The 27,450-nt window shown below is 32.1% G+C and overlaps 1 protein-coding gene across 5 annotated transcripts in view; it reads left to right on the top strand.

Moving 5' to 3' along the window:
* Positions 1 to 312: 312 nt before the first annotated feature.
* Positions 313 to 27,450, top strand: part of LOC143234128 (tetraspanin-9-like) — a 64,662-nt gene continuing 37,524 nt past the window's right edge. For 2 of the 5 annotated variants that reach the window (XM_076471219.1, XM_076471215.1), the window contains exons 1-6: positions 313 to 810; positions 11,892 to 11,976; positions 23,096 to 23,206; positions 25,282 to 25,473; positions 26,072 to 26,146; positions 26,503 to 26,607. In XM_076471219.1, the coding sequence (XP_076327334.1) occupies positions 23,144 to 23,206; positions 25,282 to 25,473; positions 26,072 to 26,146; positions 26,503 to 26,607 (435 nt within the window). In that variant the 5' untranslated portion in view covers positions 313 to 810; positions 11,892 to 11,976; positions 23,096 to 23,143. Of the gene's footprint in view, positions 811 to 6,058; positions 6,254 to 11,891; positions 11,977 to 12,792; positions 12,812 to 22,363; positions 22,660 to 23,095; positions 23,207 to 25,281; positions 25,474 to 26,071; positions 26,147 to 26,502; positions 26,608 to 27,450 lie in introns of those variants that run through there. The other 3 variants (XM_076471218.1, XM_076471216.1, XM_076471217.1) reach the window with 3 other exon arrangements.

Genomic DNA, 27,450 nt, shown 5'->3' with positions numbered 1-27,450 from the left:
TACATGTAAATTTTGATTCATATGTTGTTTTATTCAGACCTTGTGTAAATGAAAATGTGCAAATTTGCCCGTTTTTACATAGAAAATAGGTTAATTTCTAAATTTCATTATTCAAATCACAAAAGCAAAGTTTGAAGGGAATAATGGCTATTTTCTGTACTTTTACAACATAAGCAATTAAGAAATAACACATACTATCCAGGAACAAAATTTGTGTTCCGCAGTGTAATAGCACTAAAAATAAATTGTCCGAAATAATCTCTCCAATTTATTTATGAATAAGAGATGGCTCTGCGTTCTCCATTTCTCAAATGTAGAAGAGTTACTAACTCATCATTAACACTTATAAGTTGTGATGGATGTGTGTGTATTCGTCGTTCGTGTACGTTAGAGAGTACGTTTAAAAGTTGATAAATTGTGGTAGTTCATGATGAATGTTTCCAACGGTTTTTGTGATGAAATATTAAATTCTCAGAAAATGCTTATTATTATATCACTCATTTGAGGTTTTGCTTTACTTTCGTAAAATTTTCAATAATAAAGTAGGCATTGTATTAGGGTTGTTAAAAATAAAATATGAAATAGTGAAAGTGAAATGTTGCAGACCGAGCAATTAATTTAGTAAATGTGTATGCAAAGTAGCAGGTTTGTAGTACGTGTTATTTGGAGTTTCTGGAATTCGTACATTCCATCCAAAAAAATAAAATATTAGTCGCGTGGAAATAAGGCTAGAAATGTGTAGTTAGTAGTTTGACTTTGACTTAAGATGCGACGAAGTTAAGTAAAAGTATATACAGTCTTTGAAAACTGGTAAGTTTAATTTTGAGAATTTTGTTATTAGATCTTTGTATTTCACTTGGCTGACTTTGTTGAGTAAAAAGCTGAATCACTCAATGTGTGACCGTCAATTTTATCTGTTTAACACAGTTTATCTTATCTTTTAGGAATTAAATGTTTTCATAAGTTCTTGCTCTTGTTCTTGTGTTTAAATTTTGGCTTAATTTCTGAATTTATTTTCTGTACTTTCAATAGGCAATTTCTAAGAAACGTTTTTTAGAATTTTATTGTACTTAGTACTTGATGACGTATGTTTCTTCAAAATGTTGGGATATTTTTAGGTTTTTGAAAACCTGTGTCGTAGGAGACATAAAACTTGTTACTTTCAACAAATTATCATTCACCCAAATCCCCTTAACACTTTTTATCACAGGTGAAAGTTCTGTATAACCATACAACTAAATTATGTGGGTGAAATAAACAACTAATATCCATCAAAGTATGAGAGCATCATATTTCTTTCTAATCGTAAAGTCACTTCCTTTGAAAATTCTTGCTAGATTTTCTTTCTTTTTAAACACAGACCTTTATTTAACATAACATCTTTTGCTTCAGGTCATTTGTATAATCCAGCATTAAATTAAAATAATAGCAAGAAACAAACATATTCTATTAGGAATACTATGTTAATCTGATTGTTTTTTTTATTTTAAAGAGATTATTTAAAACATAATGACACCTGAAAATGAGGTTATTACCAACAAACAATTAATGTAAGAAAAGATTCTAGTAGATCTAGTTTTACAATAATTTTCTCATCTCCCAAAAACAAAGAATATACTATCAACACATTTCACAATATTAAACAAATTTTCCTCCCATTTAACAGTGTGTAAAAAATTAATTATACCAAAACCATTAATAAAATTGTGTATACTTCTTGCATCCTTTAGTTTAAGCTGTTCAAGTATTGAAAGCTGGTCTCTTTATTTACCATGATATTCATAGATGATACTCCTATTTCATTCAGTCTTCTTTCTATCATAAATTTTATTATTGATGAACTCTATATCAGACTAAATTTGTAAATATTTTTAAGTAACAGGACTCTATAACTTTTGTAAAGTTGAGAGAAAAAATATTGTCCACAGTATTCAAATAAAAGTTGTTTATAGTTTAGCTTTTTTATAATATGTCTTTCTTATTTTCATAAATAAGAAATTATTAATATAACTTTCAAGCTGTGCAGTGTTGTAGCAATAATTTCTAAAAAAAAATCTCAGAAAGATAAATAGATAACCAAGTAAAATAGTATTCTTATTGATTAAAAAATTCATAATGTTATGTTTATGGTAGGGAAGAGCTTTTAGTTATTTAAAACATATATAAAAACAAATAAATTATTTATTTATTTTAAATAAATTATAACATATAAATAGATGAAATATATAGATCAATAACAAGGGACCATTTAGGTCTGTACATGCACCCTCCCCTCTAAAAAAAACAATATAAAAGTTAAATCAACACTGTATTTTTAAATAATTATTCATTTCTTTGTTAAATTCTTGTAATATTTAGAGCTACACAACTGGTGATGGCAACTCCCTTCCATGCTTTAATCATTATGTTTAAGAAAAAAAAAATTTTAATTGGAGCTTGTTTTCTGTTATTTAGTCCTTTTGTTTTCAGCAGAAAGAAATCAGAATCTTTTTGTGTTATCAGTTTCCTCCCACCTCAGATAACTTCAATAAGATAACCTCTTACCATCCCCTTCTCATGAGATAAGTGATTAGATTTTCAAAACTTTCAAACAGTAAATAAACTTAAATATAGATAATCTGTATTAGTGTATAGTAAGTATTATCTTTTCTTTGCTTGTTTCTTTGTCTAAGAAAGGATATTGACTTGTTAGAAAGGGTTCAGAATAGGGTTACTAGAATGATTCTGGAAGTGAAAGGGTTATCTTGCGTAGATAGATTAACATCTATTTTGTATTGAAAAAGAAAGGTCAAAGGTGATTTTATTCCAGTTCACAAGATTATTCTGGAAATCAACAGATTAAAAAGTTCTGGCATTTTGTGCTATATTTTAAAGACAATAAGATGAGAGAACCCAAATTTTAGAATTGAAAGTTGAGGAGGGATTCAGATAAGACAGTACTATTTTTCTCATAGGGTTATTTGCTTGAGGAAAGTGTTGCCACATCACTTTGTAATGGAGGCTGAAGCTGCTAGAGTTAATAGGGGAATCAATAATTTACCCTTAAAATAAAGGCTATATTAAAGGTTTTGATCTTTCTGAAAATGTTTCAGTATTTTCCAGTTATGTTTCTCATAATTTTATCAGCATCATAACCAAGCCATATGACTTAGAACTTGGTGCTTCAATGAGTTTCTGGAAAATAGGAAGTTTTTTATACAATGTAAGAAATCATAAGGCAATAACACTTGTATTTAATCTTAAATACTTTGATAAAACTGTCCATTGTTATGTATGTGATTGCATTTAGACTTGTGAAGAACATTCTGAGAATAGGTTGTATTGGATATTCTACATGCAATAGCTGATATTTTTACTTTTATCAATTCTCATGTTACAAATATTTTAGACCTTTAGAATGTAGTACTTTTTATGCAACATCTAATGAAAGATAATTCTGCTTTCCAAAAAAATCTATTAAAACATTGCAGTTTTGTAATGCACTCTTGGAATTGTACTCACTTAAACCTAATTTCACATTAAATATGCATATTTTATCTAAAGTGTGCATAACTATGTAGCAGTACCATAAACTACAAATTTAGCACAATGTATAGTTCATGTACAGTTAAAAAATATTACATAGCTTTAACAACCTTGAATTACTTCCAGAGCATTTATTTATTTGGAGCTTTTATTACATATTTAATTAATTAGACATTACTCCTTAAATTTCTTGTTTCCAGTTAAGCTAAAAAGTCAGTAAAAAGTATCAAAGATACACTAAAATGTTATACTTGTTACTTAGATAAATAAAAACAAAATTACATTTGAGGTTGGTTGGTGAATCAGACAGGAAGATGTCCATCATTTGTCCTTCATTATTTCAAACCATGCCGTGTAAAGTTTCATGTTACTTATGCTAGAACAGGCATAATTTTCTGGCTTCACTAAGTAAAGACATAAACATATTTCATATTTGACGTTAGATTTCTTAAAGTTTTTAATATTTGTGATTCTTGTTTTGTTTTTGATTTTATAAACCATTGTACTTCAGTTACAATCAACATATACTTTTTTATACAATAATTTGACTTCTATGTCTTCTTTAAAATTAGGAACTTGGTTTTTATGTGTCAGAAAGTTACAAATAGAACTGAGTTTATAGATTTCTTAAACTGTGTAAAACATGTTTTCATGATGCATTAAGAATGATTATTTTGCATAATTTTGGTTGTCAAACTTGTAATTTATTGCAAGAATATTGGCACTTGAACTTGTAGGAGTGCTTATATAAAGAAACCAGTATTTTAAAAACAAGTGTAATGACAAGTTACTGGTGTGGACTGAAAATCAAACCACATTACTGTTCTGTAGGATTACTTGTTGATTACCGGTTTTTGGAACAATATCCTAATGAAGTGATTTATTCTGGTGGTTTCAGATAGTTTCATCAACCATATTTGTTGTCTTATAGTCTTAAGTTGTTTGGAGATTTTGTTGAAGATTGACAACTAATTGAAAATTCATATTTTTTTAGGTTTTTTTATAGCTGTTAAACATGAGGACACTGATTCATGTGTGATAGGAATTATTCATTGGTTTCTAACTGGATTGCTGTTGAATATGATAGTTGAACTTTGCCAGAAGGGGGTTTCTACCCACTTCCTTGCCTCTTTTATTTTGAGAAATGTTGATGTCTGAGGGATGAAGCAGTTATAGCTGTAAAGTGTAATCTGTAAGTGACTGCTCATCTCTGTATACACTGTTCATTTGGGTTAACAAAACATCTTAAAACCTAGGTTACTGTGAAAATACAAGATTACTTAAACAGACATGACTGGTACTGATAGGTCCCAAGCTGCTAAGGTTTACATGGATGTGATTTAACATTTCCAAACTGTCTCTTTGGGCTTCTTAGTGGTACAGTGGTATGTCTGTAGATTTGCATCACTAAACACTGGGTTTCAGTACCCATGGTAGGCAGAGCACAGATAGTCATTATGTAGCTTTGTGCTTAATTCCAAACAATCAATCAATTATGATGAAGTAATTTGTGATGATGAGAAACCCACTGGAAGTAAAAATGTATATCAGGATGGCTGATATACATTTTATTTTACCAAAATAAAGCAGACAACAATGTTTTGACCTCCTTTGGTCATCTTCAGGTTAACATCAGATTTTGTTAACTTGAAGATGACCAAAGAAGGTTAAAATATTGTTCTCTGCTTTATTTTGATAAAATTGTTAGTACCTATACTAGCCATCGTCAGATACAATCAGTCTGTTTTTTTGGCATAATGGGTGTCAAACTTTGGAAGGAATAATTTTGCATGTTATTGAAATTAATGGGTAATTTATATTACCCATAATTTTTAAAATTATGAATTTTGTAAAATAAAATACCTATTCTAACATCTATGTGTATGTGTGTTTGTGTTAACTTAAAAAGCTTCGTGGGATAAAATGTACATTGCATCCATTAACTTGTGTGTATCAAAACAAAAATGTTATAATCAAATCAATCTTTTTTTTAATACTTTATAGTTTCAATACTCTATCTTCAATGCAAAATTTCTCTAACTCTTTATTGGTTTTCACTTTTCAAGATGGGTTTAACTCTTCTTTTGATAGATTGCACATTATCTTCAAAACGTTATTAAAATTTATAAAATATACCTGAATTATAATTAAAACAAACATAATTATCAAAGTAGGCAGTTGATGTGTATTTAGCATTTACATTTTTTAGAAAAACCCAAGATCAGCTGGCTAATGGTGTTCACTTAGCTGTCACATCCTTTACCCAGCCAGTAGAACAAATAAACTCTTTGAAGAGATAGTCTTAGTGTGTTGAAAAACTACATGTGCATTGAGGAATGTATATAACCAATCACCATGTTTTATCTTCTAACCCCAACCATATGACCTAGATAAAGTGCCCTAGAGGCTGAGTTTATTTATTGGCACTAAGCAAGGAATCTTAGCAGTATAGGAGTCTTGTTTACAATGTAAATGTTTTTATTTCTGAATTACAAATAGTTGTTTGATGCATTTTTTTCCTCATGTTCTACAGGGTTTCATAACAGGTCCCTAAAATCCTTGAAAGTTGTGGAAGATTAGGTCTGAAATATTCACTACCAGAAACTCTTGAGAAATTGCTCTTTTTTTGAAGTCATGGTCCTGACAAATTTAGGCCTTAAATAAAATCTCCATGGGGTAGTTGGCTTAATTGAAGAACAAATAAAACAGTTTGGTTATCAGAATCTAGGTTTGTTTGTATTTTAATATTGTACCTTGCAAGATCTGAGAGTGGTATCATTTTAGTTAGCAAGCATCTTTAAGAAACAAAAATGTAGGTTTAGTCCTACAAAGTCCTGGATCTTTGAGTAGAGGTCCTGAAAAGTACTTTAACATTATTTCGTACAGCCTGTATGATCTCTGAATGGATATAACCACTATCTACAACCCGTAGGTTACTATTTGTTATTACTTAATTAGTAAAACAGGACTTGCAGATCAGTGCATGTACCTGTTGATCTGTTTGTCTTAATACTCATGCACCACCATACAAACCCAACAACAATAACATTTATAAATGTAAGTTTAGTTTAACTTCTTTTTTTTTTTTTAACCAATATTGAATTTGTTTTGCATTTGTAGATAAAATGTGATTGGATAACTGCTCCACAATTATCTGTGATCAGAGTAGTAGTTGCTACACAACAAATGTGTTTTACATAATAACAAGCTGAGGTACCTGTCCATTGTCTGGGTTATGAATTTTAAAAAAATATAGGGGTGGATACTATCATAAATTACACAAAAATTCTAACTTTCATTAAATTTATTTATAACATTACAGTATTCATTATTACCTCACCAAATATTTTGTAACTCACTATGTATATACTTGAAACACATTGTATACATTGTTCACTGGTCAGAGTTACTTCATAGGAAGAGTACTTGGCCAAAGTACTTGTTGTATTGGTGCTTCCTGTTGCCTACTTTTAACATCTAGTTCTTAATATCCTTTCATACTGTTTCATGTTATTAATTAACTGATGGTCATTGGCCACAAGTATTACATGATAAAGTTGTAAGTTCACAGATCAAAGTAGGAAATGGGTGCAACTCAAAATGGCTTTTTATATCGGTGTTACAGTGGCTTTTATAGTAAAAACTTCATCATAGTTTATGTATTATTGCAATAGTGGTGATAATTTGTTTCACTGCATTCCTCAAAAGAGAGTGCTTGTTTACATTTTCAGATGCATAAAATGTTTGTGCCTTCTCCCACACTGTGTGTATGTTATGTTATAGAAAATTTAATAGTTTTTTTTGTTGTTGTTTTGTGTGAGGATATGACATAGTCTATCAATGTAGTTAATATTATGTCATTAACAGAATAATAGGAGTTTATGGTTCACATCCATCCATTAATATGCCCTTGTTCCAAACTGTCATCCCACAGTTTGGTTGAGATTAGCCCAGTGACCTGAGTAGTTAGGTAATGGATGTACAAACAGACATACATTTTTTTTTTTTTGCTTTATGTAAATGATTACATAATCCAACAGTTACATTGTTTTAATCACTTCCCAGAGCAATATAAAATGTCAGGAAGTACAGAGAGTAATTTTATCCTGAGTATCACAACTCATGATACAACAAATTCAATTAATATTTCCTGCTTTTGTCATATTCACTCCAACATTTATTGCTGTTCTTCACTGTATGGTAGCCATAGATATAATAACTGCTAAGCTTTCTGTAATTTTATTTATGTAATATTAAAAATTGTTTACCATACTTGCAGAGTTTAATTTCTATAAGTTTAATCTTGTCACAGTACAGGTTTACAATGGTTATTCCAGAAGACACTGTTCTTGGATTATCTATATTCTTGTGACTGTTTATATAGAAGTTAGTGGACAGTGATCTTCACATGGTACTAATGCAACTTTCCCTTAAGGATACAGAATTATTATTTTTTGATATTGTGTGTATGATTTGCTGTTCTTTTATTGGATGTGTCTGAACATTGTACCAAAATTCCTCTTTGTGCAATAATGCTCATTTTATTTACTGTTGAGTTACCTGTTAGGAAACCAATTCAGTCAAATGTTTCAAGATCAGCTGTGTTGGTATCCTTTTTTCTTCCTAGATAACACTACTTAACCTATGTTTTTTTTATACATAATAAACTTTTATCTCCCATGCAAGAAAACTCCTGTACTATGCAATTTCAGTATTCAAACTAGTGACTCGGTATCAGCTATATCTTAACATTCATCTAGTTAATGTAGTTGTAACTAATCTGTACTTAACTCTTTAATTAAGAGTATCAATTATTCTAAATGTTAATAAACTGTGTTTTAATACAGCTAATATGAGTGACCTTTTTATTGTCAGCTGTGAAATTTAGAGCTTTGATATTCTATATTGTTTATAGGGTCGTGTACTGCTATGATATATATTACTTTATTTAGTGTTCATGATAATATGTTGCCATATACATAACTTTTATGCCTATAGTGACAGTGATGTTATCATTTGCATTAATTAATTCATTTGTTAAGATAACACATATTGCTTTGTTCAATTACAAGATATTTATATAGTTTGTTTCTGTGAGATATATGTCACTTGTATTCATCAACAAGTCCTGAATTTTGATTCATGAATTTCTATTAATTTCATTTAGTGGTAAATGTAACATGCATTGCTGAAAAATGTCATTCTTAAATTGTTCAAAATCAAATGTATGTTTTAGAAGAGTTCACAATATGACCAGTTTCACAATTAATTTAAATTCCATTCAAGTTTGAAATAAATACTTTAGTCTAAGAATTTTCCATAGATCTTACATTACAGATGTATTTTGTAATGATTCAGGCTTAGCTTTATTATCATATTCCCTCAAAATAAATTCATTTTTTCATTATTAGTTAGGGGCCACATGGGTCTCCTATGAACACACATTCATAAATAGCTATGAGTAGTGCTATTAAAATGCTTTAATAAATTTATCATAAACAAATTAAATTTTAAACAATCCAGACATCTTGTAAATGTAATGTTTTTGATGGTTCTCTTCAAGGCTCATTCTCTCAAGGCATTCCAATGTATAAAATTGAAATTTAAAATTTGTATCTGTTCTGCAATGACATTTACAAAAACAGTGTTACTTATTTCACCACTTATGCATCTCTTCAACAAACATGCACATATTTTTTATTCAGATAAACTACATTTCATAAAGTAATAATTAGCCTATCCAGTTCACTGCAAGAACATTAAAAAAACAAGGAAAAACTGTAAACATAGCCACCTAAACCAATTGGATTGATACAGAACTTTGGTTAAGATGTGTTTGCTGAGAAACATATTTGGTATTATATAATTGGTAGTTGACACTGCATGTTAAGAATGCATTGGTCACTAACATGATGAAAGTAAAAGAATCATAATAGCAGATCTTACAAACACACAAATTTGCTCTATTTTGTATTGCACATAAAAAATTCCATAAATATAAGGCTCAAATGTACATAATGTATGTGTGTATTTGTTTATTATCTATAAAAAACATGACATGGAAGATTTCATTGTTTTTTTTTAATCAAGGCTGAAAATAAAAATTGTGTGATCATTTTAGTTTGAAATTATTTAAAATAGCTAGATAACATTTGTGCGACTTCTCATTATAGGTCATAAAATGATGAGCTAATCATTTGATATCTGATATCTTTCATAAAAGATTTTTAAGACTAAACTCTCCATTAGCAGTATTTACTTTTTTTTACACAGTGTAGCTTGTCATCCCAAAGAATTATCAGTAGTGTTGATAAGTGTTTTAATGCTCCACAAATATATGATGAGAATATTAGTTAAGCATACATAATATACGAGTTTTTAACATTTGTATTAATTCTTTTCATACGAAATAGTTGAGTGTATAGGTAAAAATTAAAATGCCATATTTTAACAAACACCAACTTTATTAATCAGAATATGCTCCATTTGCTGCAATGGTTTTCTCCCAAAGGGATACAAATGAAAATATCCCATCTCTACAAATCTCTGTTGTTAACAACTCTACAATAAACTCTTAAAAGACTTTCTAATTTCTAAGTGTTTTGTTCCCAAAAAAAACAGATCCAAGTGCGAGGAAAGGTGATAAACGGTTGGAGCTGGGTAAGGTGAGTACGGTGGATGCTCCAAAATTTCATATTTCAATTCTCTCAATTTTGAAATGGTGATTTGTGAAGTATGGGGTCTGGTGTTATCTTGCAGTGGAATCAGTCCATGTCTGTTCATCAATGTTGTTTGTTTGATGGTTAATTTTTAATGCATTTTATCAATTTGTTGGCAGTAAGATTATGCTGTAATTGTTTCACATGGTTGTAGAAAGGAGTAATGGATAATTCACTCTGCAGACCACCATACTCTCACCATAACCTTTTTTGGGTGGAAAGGCAGTTTTCATGCATGTCTTGAAGATTCACCTACATCTAAACATTGTCCTTGTCTCTTTCGGTTGTTGTATAGGATCCATTTCTCAATGAGGATAAAAACTTGCTTCAAGAATGACTCCCTCTTTTTCATAACCATTTTCTGCCCTTCCATCAGTTCGTGCAATATTCATTTGTCCAGTTTGTTAACCTTTTCGATTGCAGCCAGGTGATGAGAAATAATTACACTGGAAACTTCCAAGTCTGCTGTAGTGCCCGAACTGTTGTTTGTAAGTTAGTTTCCATAATAGCTCTTAATCAATCTACATTCACAACAAATTGAGGCCTTCATTGGTGTTCATTCTCGAGGTTCATATCACCAGAATAAAATTTCTGGAACCAATCCATAATAGTCGTTGAGAAGTAGTCCCTTGTCCAAATGCCAAATTGATGTTTTTTAGCAGCCTCGGCTGGAATTTTTTCCCAGTTTGAACTCGAACAAAAAGTAATCTCAATTCTGTTAAAACATATCATGCGTATGATTCCAAAAAACACACAAACAATTATAATACAACTTGGCATGCACATAAATGAAAAGCTCAGCACATTTGTCAATACTAAATGTTATAGAGTTACATTACTGTATCTAACTTATTCTAATCTGTCACTTTTCAACTAAGTGAAGGACAACCATTTTATATGTAACAACTTAATATAAGTTTTGTTTTTCTGTAGGCAGATAGATGCATAGCAAATTAATCGTGAATAGCAAAAGTATCATGCAGGCCTTTCATAGCAATAACTTACACTGATTCATTGTACATTGTTATTAGAAAGAGTTTTACAATGTTTGTATATAAAAACTAACAAAGAATCATGAGGTTCTATTTCATGTGATTTTTTTGTCGAAAGTAAAGGCCTAAGTCAAGGGTTCCCAAACTTTGCCTAACGGCAGACCCCCATTTCAACTTCTTTACTGTGGTTTCGGATGATCTCCCGTTAAAAATATTTTTATCATGCGCTACTAGTGTATCATATGCGTATTTTACTACCTTTACAACTTGATTAAAGTTTAAGTCTCTATCCAGAGTTCTTTTATTAAATTATGGATTTTTTTTTTAATCTTACGACTTTCGTGTTAAGGGTGGTGCTGTTTTGCTGAAACAATCTTCCGAATTTCTGGGTCATTGTGTGACAGTTTCAAACCAAGTTCTGGATCCACATCCTGCTTCTTTACTTCAATTTTATATGCATCAATCCAACTGGAAATAAACCACCTTTTTTTTTTGTAGTCTGCAGACAATGGTGGTAGGTTCACAGAAAATTTGCTTAAATTGTTAATTATGATTGTTAATATGGAATATATGTATATATTACTATATTAGTTTTATAATGTATTATATATTATATATGAAATGGTAATTTCATGAATTTAATGTATTACTGCAGACTCCCAGATGGCCATGGACCACAGTTTGAGAACTTCTAGCCCAGCTTATTTGGTTATTAACGCTACTTGGTGATATCTCACGAAGTAAGGATTTATAATCAGTTTAAAGAAAAGACTTTGTAATAAGTATCATCATTTGAGTGGCATTATATAATAACTTAATGCTGTTTAACTGTGTTTCATATAATTCTAGCTTTCAGAAGATTTACAGACAAAAATTACTAATAAGATAACACTTTTAATCTGATGGTAATAAAGATTTGTTTTGTCGTATATGAAATGTTTTTTCTTCACATTGTGATAAAGAAGTGTTCATTCCCAGAAATTATTTAAAGGACGTAGCTTATGCCATATATTTTGTGAATGATTTACTTCAATGATTGTAACTTTATAACTTTCATCTCGTATTACGCGAGCCCGTATTATAACACAACCTCTAAACACCGAGTCTTTTAATATACAACTTTTATCTCAAAGTACATAATTCAGTTCGTCCTGTCATCACACATATTAAATAAGTGTAAACATTTAGCTCATTTGAGCTGTTATTCAGACTCGTACAAGTATTTTATTTTTTATTTCGTATAAAATTCAATATTACAATATACATAGTGTTATAAACTATATTCTCACTTTTAATTTACGTATTTGATCGAGGAGCGTGATGTTGTGATAGTAAATTCGACTAATATCATGGCATGAAGACATCAGTACAAGAATTAAGCAATCAGTGAGTTAGTTAAGTGCCGGGAGGTATTCATTTAAATTAGCTATTGGAATGAGAATTCAGAGAAATTAGTGAAGGATTACGTATACTCGGTGTTTGTGATCTGTTAGCAGTGAACTTCATTTGAATGTGAAAAAGTTATTTGTGAACTTTGGCTGTTAACTGCGTAAAAGTAAAAGTATCAAACGTTACGTAAGTAATAAACTAATTGTTATCGTCACGTGAACAACACGGCGTTATTTTTACTAAATAATTAAACAACAAAAACGTCTAACTGTATAACACGTTACGATAATATCATAAATATTAAAAAATGCGTTATTGGGTTTCCTTTAAATTACAGGTTGTTTTTAAATCACAAAATTGTTACATTGCTATATTCTGTTATTTAGATTGTATATAGAGTCGGGCGTGACTTATTGGTGTGACTTGTCTAGCTGTGGGACGGAGGGTCCAAGATTCGAGCCATGATTTGCCTTGATACCAGCTACAGGAACTTAATAAAAGTGACAGTCATTCTTGCTATTCAGTTAAGAAACGCCACATTGGTGATAAGGGTTACTGGTTGGTTACTCTCCATCTCTTCAACAGTTATGAATTATGGACTGTCTGTGCTTGAATCAGAGTCTCTAACCGTTTAATTTAGCCCACCTGTAGGTGCTTTATAGATTGAAAATTATTACCTACCAAGTTTCTTCTCATAGTATTTATATGGAGTTAATTTTTTTCTATACTACAGTATATGGTATTCGTGTGTTTATCCAAGGCTACTAACAATTCATCAAGTGCTCCTTGAAACATTAAAAATTTTAAAATATTGTTTAATTTCGTTATATAACAGCTGTTCTCAGTCGAAGATGGAGATACGTGGACTGTATTTAACTTGATTAGATGAACAATAAAACCTAAATCACAAGTTTTGAGATAAATATTGACTAGTCACTTCAGACATCCAAGATAACTGTTGTGTTTATTAAGTAATGCCGGGTATTTTATATATTTAAGTAAAATAAAATATGAAATTCAATGAGTGCGTGTTTCCAGATGTATTGTTGAAAGTTTGAATGTTAATATTCTCAACTGGTTTCAGAATGATGATATAACAAATAAATTATTGCTGACAGTCGATCACTATATGTCGATTATAAGGTAGTAGTTTTTAAGTACTGTTCTTAGGGTTTCAGCAAGCATAACTGAAGTCCTCGTAGCACAGGGTTCAGTCTGGACTGCTCGGCATGGCCAGGTTGTTAGGGCGCTCGACTCGTAATCTGAGAGTCGCGGGTTCGAATCTCAGTCACACCAAACATACCTTTTCAGCCGTGAGGGCGTTATATGGTACAGTCAATCCCACTATTTCTAAGTGAAAGAGTAGCCCAAAAGTTGGCGATGGGTGGTGATGACTGGCTGCTTTCCCTCTAGTCTTACATTGCTAAATTAAGGATGGCTAGCGCAGATAGCCCTCGTGGAAGTTTCGCAAAATTAAAAAAAACAGTCGGTCATTCTGTGGACTTGCAACGCTAGAAACTGGGTTTCGAAATCAGCACACGTAGCTCATTGTGTAGCTTCGTGCTTCACTGCAAACAAACTGAAGTCTCCCTCCTCATTCGTGGCACAGCATTCAGGATTTCGATATCGTAGTAGGCATAACACATATAGCCCATGTGAAGCCCTGAGAGATATATTACACGGTGATACGGCAGCATCTCGTGTGAAACATAATGTATACAACGCTGTAACACTCACCAAAAGTAATGGTTCGTGACATCTCATGAGGCCTATGTTATCGTAGTTGTATATATATTGCATGTGTACATTTTTTTGTCTTTCTCTCATAACAGATTTCTTCACCTTAAATCAGCCAGGTCTCCGCCCTGGCGACACTAATTTTGTTTGGCTTGTTATGGGAAATAGTACATTATTTATTTTTGTACTTTTGTATCTAAATTATGAATGCAGGCTTTTCTGTGATTTATAATATTTGACTTGGATTACGATACGAAGACAAAGGATGGGTAATTCTGCTATAAAGGAGATTAAACTAGTACGTATAATCTTTATATGTGAAATAATATTTCATATACTTTGTAATCATCAACGTTATTGAGACTATTCAATCAAATAAGACAAAACTTTCACATTAGCAGACAAGGATTTTATCGAACTCGCTAAGACATGTTAAAAGTATAAGAAATGAAAATGACTTCGACGTAACTTTTCATCCTGTCTTATACATTAGTTAACAGGAGTAAATATATTAATAGGTAGGCAAACGACAATTTCTGCACAAGGAAAAGTTTGGTGGAACTTGATACATGTTTTGAAAGAGCTCGAAGACAGACCAATGTTCTGTAGAAACATGTACGTTCGACCGACAAACTTTTCCTTCTGTAAGAATCGTTGTTTCCTTAACTGTTATTATATTAGCATAATGTGCTCCCTTCGTGGTGACGAGAAACCCACTTAAAATAAAAATATATCTCGGAACGGCTGACCTGTAGATGACCAAGGAAGGTTGAAACGTTCTCTCCTTATCAGTAAAAGTGTTAATACCCAATGGGCTTCCTTACTCACGAGTTAAGTATGGTGGGTTAGTGTTGTAATTTTGGTTTAAATAAGTGAGAAAATTCAACATATTTAATCCTACGAAATAGGCCTTTTTATTCAAATTAGTTTATAATTACATGTTAGCTAAATTTTGTACGGATATTATTTCATAAAGTTGTAAGGAACAAGCTCGTTCAAAAGTAATACGGATATTATTTATATCGCGTATGGTAACGCTTAGAAAAAAAATGTTACTATGAGACGAGTTAGATCCGGTGTATTTGTCAATATTCCAACCAGAATTGTCTTTTGAAGTTTGTCTTGGTGCTGTGACAAAATATTTGTTTGCGATATCTGTTTATATGTTATTGTAAATATTTTTTACTAATTCTTATTGATTTTTTTTTTCCGGATGGGTGGGAGATAAAATTAGTTGAGTAATTTAAAAGGCCGGGCACTCCCCCCCCCCTTGGTTTCACGTGATTATTGACCCTTTCTAATCTTTCCGTGACAAGGTCAGTTTTCGGTTACGAATGCCTTCACTTTTCGGTTACGGTTTTATGAAATATAATAAACTTTATGGTGCACTTTCTCAGGAAACTTAACCTTTGAAAGCGTCCCCAGGCGGTTCCCTGGCATTGGTACTACCAAGTAGCGTAAGGCCCAGATTGATTTGGCGAATATGAAACATAATACAAAAACATTTTGTAAGTGTAACACACTTGACAGAATTAAAGAACTAGGAAAAATGATATTCTTATCAATTGTGAAAGAAAAATAACTGAACATGTACGAATGGAAACTGGAGAGAAGTGTCTGGAAAGATTATATTTCAGGTTGAATATTTATTCAAATAAACAAATTATTAAAAGCTTAAGTAATAGTAACACCATTTGAAGATTCTACAGGGGCGATTGTTATTGATTACTTGTATATCTGAAGGGTAAAACTGGTAGAACATTTATTGTGGTTGAGCAAATAAACGGTCTGTAAAAATATCTTTAGTTTTGATAGAACTACAAACCACAGGTTTAATGTTGCAGATATAGTTAGTATAATTTCTAGAAAATGAAGAGGAAGATAATTGTCAAAATTTGTTACCAGTTTCAATGTGAACCGAACACCACCAGAAGGCGCAATTTTGTTAAGAATAACCATGCGTGAACTTGTGATCAAAATGCAAACACTTTATAGTGTCTCATTTTTTGATGGGAGAAAAAATACACACACGAGTAGATATATTGAATTGCAATTGTAAGTAAGAATGGTTTAATCATGACGTTTTAATAATATTGCTACACATGTTGATGTTATTTTATTACAAGTTACAGCTTTTACAGTAAATAAAATTGTTTCTTTTAGAACTGGTACATTTTGGATCACCGGTTCGATCATTAAATATAGAAGTTTTGACAAGTTTTAAGTTTAGACTTTGCTCGTCAAACTGACTTAACATTTTACTATGTATAGCACCAAGTTTGCCGTTTTCATATTTTAGAGATTGAATTTGATTCTAACCTTTTTTGGTTTTTTTGTCCCAACGATATTATCATTCCAAAAACTAGCTGACCACTTTATTAAGGAAGGTATATAATAATGGATTGAGCCATCTTTTATCTAAATAATAGCCATGATACAACTTGGCATAGAATCCACAAGGGGCTGAAATCTCTCTTGAGAAGTTTTCTTCCCAATTATTCATTAATATTGTACGCAATTCATGGAGTAAGATAAGGAGAGGATAGTGATGACAAATGTGTTATTCACACTAATCCCACAGATGCCCAATTAGATTAAAATCCTGAGATTGTGATGGTCATGTGAAATGTCTGAAGTGTTCGAAGTGTTTTTCAAACCTTGCAGGAACAGTTTGGTCACGATGAATGGAAGCATTGTTATCTTGGAAGAAAGGGATCAAGGGGCCTAGAGTATGCCAGGAAAACATGCCTCAAACTCTAACACCAACGGTTTAGACAGTTGGGACTGCACTAGAAGATTTGAGTTGTTCCTCTGATGTTTTATTTTAATGTCTTCTTCTGTGTGTACAAAACAATATAAAGCGTGATTCATTGGATCTCATCACATTTCACTAGTCATCTTTACTCCAATGTCTACGATTTTTACTCGACACGAGACGTTTCTTTATTTTTAAACTGAATCCACTGATTTATACAACGGTCTCCTATTGCCACGGTCCATTTGTGGCAACGTTCTTCGTAAGACGTGGCTAAAGATGCGTGTGGATTACCATGCACTGAAATTTTCGGTTAATCTTCAACATTCAATTCAACCATATTTCTCCACTTTCTATCATTACTCGTTTGTGATCACAATTCATCCTTACAGTAGACATTTTATTAAACTTTATCCATTACTGATAAATTCGAATGAACGTTGTCTTGGAGCAGCTTACCAAGTAGATTTTGAAACATTAGTTGTCAAGTTGTATCTGCAACTCACGTGAAGCCTAACTTAGTCTGAAAGAGTGCATAGTTCCTAATAGTGATTAGTGAATCACATAATTTTATTTTCAGTAGATATTGACAGTAGTTTGTGGCAAGCCAATATCTATTCCACACAATTACTTCAGAAACTCTCAAATAACTAAAACATGATAATAGGTAGGCAAACAAAGTAGTTTACCCATGCCATTTAACCACTGGGAACGGTGTTCACGTAATAACGCCTCCTACCATCAAATATTTTAGTCTTGAAAATATAAAAGCCGTGTATAGCAAAATGGCTAATAATCGTATTTATTTGTTTCGGGTTATCTTTAGTAGAGAGAAAAATGGCACGACTTGTTGTTCGATGAACGAATAGACAGGTGTGTGCATTTTAAACTATATTGAAAAATTTTCATTTGATATTAATGTTAATCTCTGCGTATTCCTGACAAAAGGCAAACGATCATTGGACGTCAAGAACAGATGATTAGATTTTGCATGCTTCAATCTCTAGACATCCTTCGACGGGTTTAATTAACTGCATGTAATGTAACTTTGAAACTTCTTACGGCCCGGCATGGACAAGCGCGTAATGCGCGCGACTCGTAATCCGAGGGTCGCGGGTTCGAGCCAAACATGCTCGCCCTCCCAGCCGTGGGGGCGTTATAATGTGACGGTCAATCCCACTTTTCGTTGGTAAAAGAGTAGCCCAAGAGTTGGCGGTGGGTGGTGATGACTAGCTGCCTTTCCTCTAGTCTTACACTGCTAAATTAGGGACGGCTAGCACAGATAGCCCTCGAGTAGCTTTGTGCGAAATTCCAAAACAAACAAACAAAAACTTCTTGTACTCGTCAACATCTAGGACTTGTTGGACTGACACCTCAATTTTCCTCTTAGTTCAGTTTGATCAGGTTTTATGAACAGTTTGTTATAAGTAGAACTGGAGAGATTTCTTACGAAAATCCTAAAAGTTTTTGAAATTTGTAATTCAAACGTTTACCACTAAAAATATTAGAAATTTAATGTTATCAGTATATGCTAAATAAAAAACAATATTGCTTCCCCGTCTCCAGTTTTTATTTATGATAACCGGTACCACAGTGTTTATTTTACTTTCATAAGAAACGATCTCTTTAAAATAATAATAATAATAAAAGCGATTCGTAAAATGGGAAATATATCGACTTTATAATAATGATCAGCAGCAGGCTTTAAACAACGTACATGTGTGTGCAATGGAAGATGTGTCATGTGACTTTAGTTAAAATAATAATATTAGGGTATAAGAACCTCAAGACGCAAATCTTGGATTCTAAAACCGTTGCTAGGATAAACAGCATGGATGTTTCAAAATGTTCTTAATTCCATCTTCAGTATAAACACTTCAGAAATAGCTAATATTCCTGACCTAATTCCTCTAAAATTTGATAAAAGAGAGACAGGATGGTTATCATAAACTTAGTAGATATGCACGAAATAGTCAAATAAAGTCTGCCTATGCCATTTAGTCTAGTGTTTAGTGTGTCAGTCGGCGGATTTCATTGAAGGGTCCGGATTCCAAGGCGTTTTATGACTAAATACGCTTTGCACTTTCAGCATGCCCGGTGGTCAGGACGCTTGACTCGTAAGCTGAGGGTCGTGGGTTCGAATCCCCGTCACACCAAAAATGCTAGGACATTTAGCCGTGGGGGGCGTTATAACGTGATGATCAATCCCTCTATTTGTTGGTAAAAGAGTAGTCCAAGTGTTGGCGGTGCGGGATGATGACTATCTTCTTTTCCTCTAGTCTTACACTTCTAAATTAGGGACGGCTAGCGCAGACAGCCTTCGTGTAGCTTTGCGCGAAATTAAAAAACAAACACCTTATGTAATGAATATATTATAAACGTGACAATCAATCCCATTATTTTTTTTCAAATGGCCGGACATAATATCTGACTATTTGTTTTACCTCAGGCAAATAATAGTTTAAAACCAGAGACGACTACACCTGGGTTACTGATCTTGACCATCTTGCTCACTTGTACGTAAAGTACCGTTCAGATTTGAAAATTTCAATATTCATATCAGAGTGACACATTCTATGAACTTTGATCAACTTTCTTGATAATGAGAAACCCACTTGAAATAAAAAAATATCGGAACGGCTGCTATGGATATTAACACTTTTACTAATAAAGCAGAGAACAACGTTTCGATCTTCCTAGATCATGTTCAGGTTAACATCAGCTGTTCTGTGATACATTTTGATGGACTTTATTTCTATTTGATCAGCGAGTCTTGTAGTATCATCACACTGCGCAGTTTAGTTCCATTTAAAATAAATGTCGCAAACTTTCGTTGGAGGTATGCTTTCTACGAAACAATTGTCATAATTTACTTGGCTAGTCACCGACGGTTGTTTAACTTTTAAACTTCACATAATTATTACGAAATTAAAAAGCAACCTTACTCACACCCAGATACTAATTCGAAATAACAGACAAACATCCTTCATAACAAATTTGGCCAAATTTACTTTTACATATATTGTTTAGTTTACAGGCCATTTTTTTTGTATTTAGGAAAACTTAATTTATTTAATGTTCCGACGTATTTCTCTAATTTATTCTAACTCGTAAAAGTTTACCACTGCCACAAGACCCAGCTCGCCATCTTGATGTAGATCTTTAAAAAAAAAAAAAAAAGGTTTGGGTTCTTTTTTGATTGACAAAACGAAAACATTTGGTACCATTTTCGAAATGAAGGTCAATAGACTAGGTCTGTGACCTGACTAGAAACCATGAGAGCAAACATCGAGATGTTAGGTCGCAAATACAAAATAACTTGATGTGGTATAGTAATGAAACATGACGCAATATTTTGGTTTAACTACAACGATGAATTAAGTTGAATCGTGGGTCCAGGTTGGATGAGGGAAAAACTTATTCGAAGATACCTATATCGATTTGGCATACCAGCTAAATTGGAGATTCATTAGTTGATTGGTACATTAAGAGTGTAACATAAAAAAAGGATACAATAACACTGTTATCTTCATAAAGGAGGACTGGAATCATGTATGAAAAATTATTAGTTTCAATAATTAGTGAAACTTACGACATAGTAAAGCCCAAAGGTACAGTGTTTAAGTTGAAGTACATACATGATGTATTACAAGATGATTTTCCTGGCGATTCTTAAATTTAAAATGTTATTTCTGTAATGACGAGTAAGTATAAGAAGGATGGTATGACGACCAGTATGGTACTACCATAGTATAATCCATATAGGCTTTATCATGTACTGCATTATAAATGTTGGAGGTATCCCACACTCTACAAAATTTAAAATTCACAAACAGCTAAAATGGGATAAAAGATATATCATACTTTCATTAATAGAGAGAGAAGTTGTGCCGAGTTTCATTCATTGAGATCTGTACGTGTGGGTGTTTTCCTTATAGCAAAGCCACATCGGGCTATCTGCTGTGTCCACCGAGGGGAATCGAACCCCTGATTGAGATTTTTCGAAGTAACTCCAAATTACTAGTTTCTGGTATGACCATTATAGGACCAGAACTAAACGATATACTGGGTCAGGTCGTGTAGCTTGTGTAAAAAAGTGTTACGTAAAATAAATCTTCTAATCGGGTAATTTTTTCTTTTCTTTTTTTTAAGTCTACCACTTTTACCGTCAGAAGCAGGATGAGAAGTCGTTGTTAGTGTGACGGTCCATCGTTTTGTCTCGTCACCGTAAAAACGCTCTTCTCACTTCATGGCCTTTTATGTATCATAAACGTGACGACAAGTCTTACTATTCGATTTAAGTAACCTAAGAATTGGCTCTCGGTGCTGTTGACCAGTTGCTATCTTTCTAATCTATTAGTTAAAAATTAGGGAAGGCTAGCACAGATATGCATTGTATCACTTTGCGCATAATATTAAACACACAATAACGTACTTCACAGGACCAGTACTCAGTTTTATAGTAAGTCGTAAATACACAACCACGTGTTTGAATAAGTGTTATTTTATGTAGTTTTCACTTTTTTGTTGTTTTTTTGTTCTACATAATTTTATAGATTTTTCATTTATATGTTTTTCATGTCTTTTACTTATCAGTAAGCCTCAAAGCTTGTTTATATATTTGCTTTGAATTGAATTATGGTTAATTAATTTATTTCGTTCTCCGTGATAACTAAGATAAACTGGTTTTAATTTGTGTGAAAAACTATTTGAGTCCAAGGGTGCAGAAACTGGAGGTGTTGAGGTCAGGGAAACGCCCCTTGTTTGAAACACGATGTTACAGCACACTCTTTAGTTTTAGAAGTGTTGATTTGCATGATTTATGTATTAAACTGCATGTTTGTCGTAAATTTTCAGTGTGGAGAATATTTTATTATTGCATGCATTCCAACACGGCTCGCTCAAAGGGCCTTATCTCACCGCGTAGTTGCAGAAAGAGGCGAATGAATGGATTCTATCATATTCCGAAATAACGATTTCGTTCAATGACTTGAACACTCCACACACAGCTATTCCAATGGTACAGTTTGGATTCCAGTTAATAGAAAATGCATTTTATTTAGTTTATTTACTCTCTGTACAAATTCCAGAATTCTAGCTAGTAGTGTGAACGATTATGTGGTTTATATTGTAATTATGTTAAAAACGAAACACGTAAGAGAAGTACTGTTCTGATACGGTTCGAAGGAATGTTAGGTTTGTGACTGGTTTTATATTCGTTTGTATAAACTCGTTTTACGAAAAAGGTCATCCCGCTAGTGACGACGTCAAGGTCACATTTGCTATTCTACATATCTTGTTGGCGAGTTGCAGTAACGGTTCACTGCCCTATCGTCGGGAGGTTCGGACAGAGGAGGTGTTCACCTGGGTTTGCCTCTCTCGGCGAGCATACACTCATCACGGTATCGTTTCTCCAACATTCTAGAAAGATAGAGTAAAGGTGGTTACCATTACATTGTCTTAGTAGTGAAGATTATTGCAGTTTCGTTAGGCCAACTTTTCCTCGTGAAGCCAAGCTGTGGGAAATAGGTTGATATAGCAGGTGATATTTTATTTGTCCTTTTAACAATATACGTGCATATATAATTAGCTTTTTATAGTGTTTACAGATTTGAGTTTGTAACGATAGTTCTCAATCCTTGCCAGCTGAGAACCATAAAGACACCTTTGTTAATAACGTATTTCCCTTTCACAACGAAATTTGGTTTAACCATAAATGCACCAAGTCATCCATATGCTTAAAATTTTTTCAGTGATTTAGGAATTTCTTGTTTGTGCATAAGCTGTCTTCATAACGTAAAATTGTTCTATATTATTCCACCAGATTTAATGCTAAGGAAGGCATTTGGTGTAATGTTCATATCTATATTTTACACTAATTTCTCCAGCCTTCTATGGCACTATATGTAAGGTAAACTGATTTTAAGTTTATTCACCACTCATACCACATGTCAGCATTTCTTTTTGTTTATTTTTAGTTCAAAGAAAGTGACGTCTCTTTCTTTTTTTTTTATTTGAACTGAGGAATGGGCAGATCAGGTTATACTTGTGTTCGCCACACATTGTGTTGCCTAAATCTTATTTTCTGGGTGAGTTTTTCTGTGATTTTATTTATTATTATAGGTTTTGCTAGTCTGTATGACAAGACAAGCAAGAAACAATATATATATATATATAATGCTAGGTATTATGAACGACGAATTTTTAAGGTGTGTGTATAAATCCAATAGCAGCTCAGCTTAGAAATGACATAGAAAAAATATTCTATTGTCTGAGCAACATGTTTCTCATTTCCATTACCAAAAGCTTTTTGGTAAAAGCAAATGACACGTATATAGGAACTAAATTAATTTAGTATACAACTACATGTTATTATAATATCCCACAATAATTGGTATACATATTTTATTAATATTTTGTCCAGTTTTTCTCATAACAATTCAGTTTGGTCCACCTTAAGAGATCTAAGTTGATTCAAATACTATATTATGGTAACAATGCTAACTATAGAATCTTTATATAGAAATTTTAAAATATCATTGTACTAAAATAGCCAGTCATGGGTAGCCTTCCACTACATTAGTCAGTCAGAGGTAGCCTTCCAGTACAGTAACCACTCAAGGATAACTTTTCTGGTACGGTAACCAGTCAAGAATAGCTTTTCTGGTATGGTAACCAGTCAAGAATAGCTTTTCTGGTACGGTAACCAGTCAAGAATAGCTTTTCAGTAACCAGTCAAGAATAGCTTTTCTAGTACAGCAACCAGTCAAGAATAGCTTTTCTGATAGAGTAACCAGTCAAGGGTAGCTTTTCTAGTAGAGTAAGCATTGAAGAACAGTAGTTTTATGGAGGTAGCAGTATTTTATGGTGGTATATAATGTTGGTATGTTGTTGTAGTTTACTTTAAACAGTTAAATTAATTTTTTCATAGTTAATGTTTGAGCCAATAGTTGATATCTTGCTACTTGTTAGGAAGATGCTTCTATCCTGTAAAAGTATTAGTACAGAGTCTTTCTTTGAAGTCAACAGATCAGAGGTGTTACACATTATAATGTATCCTGGGTGAGTCTCCAGTTTAAAATGTTACATATGTTAGAATATTGTGATTTCAAATAGCCGAAAATTTTGATATAAAAGCTAATTGAATGTTGATATGTATTAAATTATGGTAGTTGCTAATAAGATTAGTACATATAATTTTCTTTCTTAACACAAATATATTTTAATGTACAAATAATACAGTTTATTATAATAGTAATTAGAAATAGTTATTAAAAATATTATTTAAATACAAAAATTTTAGAAAATTGCAAACAGTATTCAGTTATTTAACTGGCCTGGATCTGAATATCTTATCAACAATCTAGGTCCACGAGGCACAAATTACTTGTATATTGATGCATAAATGTATTTCACTTGACTGTAATGCTGGCTAGCTCTATTCTTGTTTGGCCTAATGCAGTTTACAGGCTCACTTTTTACTGATGAAGATACATCAATGTCCAAAGTTAATTCCCTGAAGTTGAACATTTCATATTGTTCAAAATCCATAAATATTCCTAGTTGGATATCTGTAGTTTTCCAATTATTAAGTGTTAATCACAGTTATAGCTTCTGAGACTTATAGTATATTGACTGTAGCTAACCAGCAATAGTGTATTCTATTACTGTCTCTTGGCTAGCTTTTATACCAATTAAGTGAGATTCTTAAACGTTCAACAGTATTCAATGACACGCTAGTGTTTACTTAAAACTTGTATTGTTGATTCTTGGTCTCGAGAATCTTCTACAAATTTTAGGAGCAGATGAGACTTGTGCAATACACATCCAACAATATACATCCCATGGATCAAACTGAAACAAATGTAGGTATTAAAATAAATATGTAACAGCAAATACATAACAGAGGTAAGGATGCAAGTTAAAATATTCTAGTAAATGCCTTTTTAGGTATTTTAATAACTTATACTAAAATATAATAACAGTTTTAATTAAATATATTAATGTTAGTACGTTTCCTTGTTGTGTTTTTTTTACCTTCTGTGTGTAGTTCACAGAAAGATCTTTAATTTATAAAATACCTGAATTTAGGCTAATATGTTAATCCTATACTTTGTTTATATCAAAGATTCGTTATAATGGAAACTAACATAAAACGTTTTAGATTATAGGATGTGGTATATTAGGAGTTGGAATTTGGCTTCACCTGGCTTATGGAGGATTTGCCAGCCTTTTACCTTCTTATCGGGCATTGAGTGCAGACAGTCTGTGCATAGCTGCAGGTGTCATCACATTCTTGGTTGGATTTCTTGGTTGTTGTGGTTCTTGGTTTGAGAGTAAATGCCTTTTGATAACAGTAAGTAAAAATGTTGATTGAACTGTTAAATTAGATTAAAAGTAAGAGTTTCTTAAGCATGAAATGAAATGACTGTGTGTTCTGTATGAAATTAATTTAAACTTATATAAAGAATTTGGTAATTGACATAAATTGGTACCTTATAAAAACATACATACGATATCTAAGAAAAAAAAGAAGAGATTCAGCTGTATGTTATATTCCTTTCTAATAAATATACACAATCATTCAAATAGTACTAACCATTCCTATTACCAGCAACATAATTTTGTTTTATACGAAACAAGAAATAATAACAAATATTGCAAAAAACATTTTCTTCCATTTATATTGCATGGTTTTCAAAATGGTTAACTGAAGATATAAATAAATATATGTGTAGGTGTATATATTTTAACTGTTATAGAGACAGTGGCCCTGATAGTAATAATAATAACAGAATGAGAAGATTTTCTTCAAACATTGCATCATGTGTTACAAAAAGAACTTGTTAGTTTTTTATTGTACTTTTCTCCACAAAACAAATAAAATTCATCCATAAAATTTCAGATCATTGATAGGTTGTGATTGATTTCCAAGTTTTTTTGTTTTCTCACAGTATTTCGTCATTGTTGTGTTAGTTTTCCTCTTGGAATTCACAGCAGGAACTTTGGGCTTTGCTTACAGGAAACATGTGAGTAGACGTGTATATAAAAATTACTTTTTGTTACTGTGTAATAAAATAACATTTTGAATACCCACAAAGTGATTATAGTTGAGGACAAAGCTACACAAAGCAGTAGCTTGGCCATTAAAACCTGGTTTGTAGCATTTTAAGTCTGCAGACATACTGCTGTTCTGTTAGGGGGCAACACAAGAAGATGGTTGTTATTTTTTAAAAAACATTTTTTAACAATTTCCACTTTCTTTGGACTTTTATAAGTCTTTATTTTAAACAAATATAAACTTGTTTCATTCTTCTGTTTCTTTTAATGGTTTAAAATATAGTTTTTAGATTTACTTGATTATTAGCAGACTTTCCATTTTCAGGTAGGAGAAACTTTACAAGAGGAACTTAAAGCAGGGATTGTAGACAAATACACCAAGAACAACCAAAATGGATTGAAGAATATTTGGGATGATATTCACTTAAAGGTAATTACTACTAAAAGCGAGACAGTCCACTTAATATAAATACTTAGTTTTTTGAGAAATCAGTGTTAGATTACCAAGATTTCTTTTGTGTTGCTGAGCTGGACTTGTAGCAGAAGAATAGCTGGCTTCTACATCAACATCAGACAAAATGAGTTCAGCTTGATGTTCTTTCTGACCTAACTACCATCAGCTCTTTCGTTTGAGTAGCCAGTTAGTGTGTTATTCCACAGGCTCCTTCATATCGCAAATAAAAGTGAACTTGTATACAACAAATGAATAATGTTTTCTATGTTTATGCTTTTCAATGCTGAAAATGTTATATTTTGTTTTCAATTCAACTACTTATTATCAGAAGATGCTCATAAATCAACAAAACCTCTCTTCTAGATTTCTTACATTCACTTGACAGTCATGTTTTTCAGACTTCTTTATAACTAAATAAAACCCACAAATCAGATACAAATCCAAAATTAATATTATAATAGTTGTAATTTACAGTTTTAGTGTAGCTATTTGCTGGTACTCTAAGAGTCATTGGTAAAGCACTAGAATACATAAATAGTTGTTTTTATCTTAAATATGAGAGCTCACTGCTAAATTATACATGTATTTTCAGTATAGAAGGATCACTACTAAAGTATACATGAATTATTCATACTAGAAGGATTACTGCTAACATGTATGCATATTGTTGAAGTTTACATATTATTGGTATTCAAAGGAACAGTGTTGGACAATACTTGTACTGGTGGTATCACAGAGAAAAATTCTTTGTATATTTTTTAATCTTGAGGAGTAGCTATATAACACATATACTTGCTATTATTCAACCAAGGCTTCTGT

Source organism: Tachypleus tridentatus, chromosome 12 (assembly GCF_004210375.1).
Source record: "Tachypleus tridentatus isolate NWPU-2018 chromosome 12, ASM421037v1, whole genome shotgun sequence".
Taxonomy (NCBI): domain Eukaryota; kingdom Metazoa; phylum Arthropoda; class Merostomata; order Xiphosura; family Limulidae; genus Tachypleus; species Tachypleus tridentatus.
Note: the sequence above shows the minus strand (reverse complement) of the source record. Positions and strands in the feature narration are given on the sequence as shown.